This window comes from Cryptomeria japonica, chromosome 1, assembly GCF_030272615.1.
Source record: "Cryptomeria japonica chromosome 1, Sugi_1.0, whole genome shotgun sequence".
NCBI classification, from domain to species: domain Eukaryota; kingdom Viridiplantae; phylum Streptophyta; class Pinopsida; order Cupressales; family Cupressaceae; genus Cryptomeria; species Cryptomeria japonica.
In genome coordinates, this window is record NC_081405.1 from 2,990,090 (window position 1) to 2,994,418 (window position 4,329).

Here is a 4,329-nt window from a genome sequence, read left to right on the forward strand (position 1 = left end):
TCCACACGCAGCTACGCAACTTATTTGTTTCCACTGCTTCACGCATTGGTACTGGCAACACTTTCTTCCAATATTTCAACGACTTTACAATAGTGCCAAATTTGTATCATTTCAGATGTACTTTCAGACAATGGGCGCCGCCCTAAGGCTACTCCAAAAAAAACAGAATCTTCTCTAAATGGGTTCTGGTTTTGAGTTGAAAGCCTAAAAATATATTCATGTGAAACATAAATTATAACGTAACTCATTTGCATGATCTATTCGTCAATATGAGACTGTAGACCTCCTGGAATTCAACTCATTGATCTGAGACTGTAGAACTAGTGGAGTGTAACTCATTTGCATGTTGAATAAGTGTTTCTTTTAATTGTATCAACATTTCAGATTACAACATTCCCTGATCTATTATCATCATGCAATTAATGTTGCTTTTAATTGTATCAACATTTCAGATTACAACATTCCCTGATCAATTATCATCATGCAATAAGAGGATTTAATTGCAGACCAATGTCATATATATTCTGTAAAGATCGATATACTTATTACCAGTATATATTTTTGAAAAACCATTTTACAATTTGCACGCAGAAAACAAAAGACATGGTGAAACAGCGAGAGCACGAAATTGGGTCAAAGTTGAAACAACTGGTATAGGTAGGCATGGAAAGCACTCCGTGCTCAATATACAGATTAGGCCTGACGGCCAACGTTTCCACTGGACACCGCCTGCACCTCGGTTCGAACCTCAGTCAAGCTGTGAACTCCGCTGTCTTCCGTAACGACAAACTTCATCCAATTCCTCTTCTTACAGGCATTCATAAGAAAATAGGCCAAAACACCCACAACCGTGACGCAAATACAGAGAATGTATACAGCCAAATTAGCCAGAGTCATCACAAAGATAAGAAACCCCACGGGCACCATACACAAGACAATCAAGACAGGCAACCCAACAGGCACTCTGTAGGGCCTGCTCAGAGCCGGGAACTTGCGCCTGAGCCACAGAAACGAAGCAAATTCCAGCAGCATCCCGCAGCTGTAGAGAAAATTGGCGGCCGATATGATTGTCGTGAAGTTGAGGTAGGAAAGTAGCAACGTGCCCCCGGCGGAGACGAGGATCCCCAAGAAAGGTGTGTTGTAACATGACCGCTTGGCCATGAAACTGGGTAGAAGCCCAATCTCCGCCATGCCCAAAAGCTGAAACGACGCGCTGCTCAGCTGGGCTTCGAAAAGGCCCACTGTCGACAACACCGCCCCGACTTCGATCCAGTATTTTAACCACGAACCAGCGATGCGACCAGCAGCGTCGGCCAGGTAACCGTCATTCCACAACGCCTGGTTCAATTCTAGCGCGCCGGTACCGGCCAGCAGAGGTACGATGTAGCCCACGCAAGTCATCAGCACCGCGCAGAGGAGTGCCCGCGGGAAAGTTCTCTGCGGGTGCTCCACCTCCCCTGCCAGAGTGCTCGCGTTGTCCCAGAAATTCAGATTCCAGAACAGCGTGTTGAAGAAGAGTGACCAGTCCACGTGACCCTGCGGCCGCGCACCCCACCGTGAGGGCTTCAGCTTTGGAATGGAGCAGAAAAACATGAGATAAAATGGCATCAGTGACACCATCCCGAGAATAACTGCAGCCCACCCCACAATAGTAAGCCCTCTGAAGTTCAGATAGCTCAAAACCAGCATGTACACCAAAATTCCCACGATTCTGATGCGGCCATGGCTGAAGACTGGAAAAATGATCTTTAGATAATCCAGGCAGAGCACCGGATAGGCAGCGTTGTTGATAACACCGCTAACCCATTTCAACCATCCCATGAGAAACCCCCAAAATGGCCCGAACGCCGCCCATGCCCACACCACGTACCCGCCGTTTCCCGGGTATGCCGTTGCGAGCTCCGCCGTCACTAGCGCCTCCGGTATGCTCCATACGAACGGAAATATTATGAACCCCAACAGCGCAAACAGAGGCCCCGCTGCTTGTAGGGCCGGTTCTTCACCGAATGGACCGCCGGAGACTTCGAAGTAGATGAGAAATATCAAGGGGATGAGCTTCAGCTTCTTCGACTTCGAAGAAGTCGACTGTTGAATCCCTCCAATGGTGGTGTCTCTTTCTGGTTCTTTTGCTCCTTCCTCCACTCCTCCTCCATCTGCGTGCGAGGACGGGCCCATTGACCGTACTGGTACTGAGCTGACGGCAAATTTTTTATCTTCTACTACAGATACACATTAAAGTTTCGTGGGTTTTGCTTGCTTGCACCACCTGGTACAAAAGCCACCCCTTGCCTATCTGATCTTCTGTGCAAATGTGGCTGCAATTAGCAACTTGAGAGTTGTGGCATTCTTATATCATTCTACAACTTAGATAGATACCTAAAATGGGCTGGAGCCTACCTAAAATGGGTTGGAGCTGAGCGAGTCTCTCCTCACATCGAAAAGATCTTCTTGTTCCCTGAATTATTAAAGGAGCGAATCAAGTCCAGGGGTCCATCGTCCACGTGACAAATAAGCGTTCTACAACCCCATGCACACTTGATCTTGATCTTGATGCCAATTTGCATTTTACCTTTCCCTTCGCCGCCGCCTTTGGCATTGCCTGCAACTGGAACTATTTGTTTTCCTTCAAATAAAATTTGATACTAAACGTTAGAAATCGTCTTTGTAAAGTTGGATTCCTCTACCATTCCTTCTCCATTTAGCATTCTAAAGTACTTCTCGCTTTTTATTATTTTTTCCCAGAAGAATTGAAGTAACGAATTGTTCTTTCTTCGTTTCATAGAGACAATTTTTTTACATATAATGATATTCTTCTCAACTGTTATTATTCTTACTAATCTTACCTTAAAATGAAAGATTAAAAACTTAAAACATCTTCAATTATTAGTGTTGACTTTTTTTCTTTTTTTCTTTTTTTCACTTTTAAAATTAAATGGAGAATAAAGTATCTTTTACATAGATAAATAATATGAACATTCAAAGTCTCCCATAGACCCAAAAAATTGTAGATGTAATAAATTAAATATTTTATAAAAATTAAATAATGAATTATTTTCTCTTAGAATATTTGAAAATATAATGATATTGTATCAATTGTTATTCTTACTAATCTTACTTTTAAAAATAATGATAAAAAATCTAAGCATCTTCAATTATTAGTTTCAATTCTTATTCTAGGGCACTTTTGGAATTAATGAGGAATTATTTACTTTTTCAATTATTGTCATGAATCAATTTTTTATTTTCACTTTTCAAATTAAATGGAGAATAAAATATCTTTTACACATCCAAAGTCCTCCATAGACAAAAAGAACTCTGGATGTAATAAATTAAGTATTAAAATAAAATAAAATATTAGTATTTAGTTGAATATAATTTAATAGATAACAAATTAAAATTAAAGAAATATTTTAGAATTAATAAATATTCTATGTGTTTTCTTGACTTATTTTTTGTGATCATAAAATAGGTCTTGCAAGTGTAAAGTTAATGCTACATCATATATATAATCTAAAACAACATATATAATGCCTTAAAAACTTAGAATATTACTTTAATCACACCTTGATCTCATCATTTTGTCTTTCTATAAAAAACAAGTTTAAAATGTTTATTAATTTTCACTTAATAGAGAGAATTGATTTAGTTGTGCCAAAATATGTAAAGATATTGAATCAATAGTTCGGTAAAAAGTTGAGTGTAACACTCAATCATGTAAGATGTCCTTAATACTTGTGCAATGTAAATTATTCAATAAATACTCTTTGATAATGCATGTAAATAGTAATTAATGTCGAGATATATCATCTAATGATAGGATCAAGGTGGTGATAATTGAATGATCTAACATTATCTTTTAAATAAAACACCAAGAGTCAAATGAAATGCCTTCATATCTTGGGTTGGCACATAATGTTCATAAAGAGACATAATGTCAACCCCAAAAATTATTTTAAATTTTGAAAGCATAGGGATCATTTTGGTCCATGCAAAAGTGATGTAGATCGCTTTGGTAATGTGAATATAACCTAAACTGGAAGAATTAAATTGAAGGTCTAGACTAGTCCTTAAAAATAAGTGTAGATACGAATATATAAGGTTTGGGATGTGCTCCCACATCTAGATTAAAATACACCATTTGACTATTTTGTTATGACATGGTGTATTTCTTTTCTTGGCTTATTTTTGTGATTACAAAATGGATCTTGCAATTCTAAACTTAATGTGTGTGTGTGTGTGTAATGATAGATAGATAGATAGATAGATAGACAACCAACCAAACAAACAAACAAACAAACAGATAGACATACAAACAGACGGATGGATGGA

General features: G+C 38.7%; 1 protein-coding gene across 1 annotated transcript; it reads right to left on the reverse strand.

Annotated features, from left to right (window-relative positions):
- Positions 1–518: 518 nt before the first annotated feature.
- LOC131036655 (probable polyamine transporter At3g13620) lies at positions 519–2,674 on the reverse strand. Its single transcript, XM_057968593.1, has one exon. The coding sequence runs from the start codon at positions 2,173–2,175 to the stop codon at positions 694–696; it is 1,482 nt and encodes a 493-aa protein (XP_057824576.1). The 5' UTR covers positions 2,176–2,674; the 3' UTR covers positions 519–693.
- Positions 2,675–4,329: the final 1,655 nt, after the last annotated feature.

Excerpts from the sequence above, each read along its gene's own strand:
- LOC131036655 (XM_057968593.1), bottom strand. The coding sequence starts at position 2,175 with ATGGGCCCGTCCTCGCACGCAGATGGAGGAGGAGTGGAGGAAGGAGCA.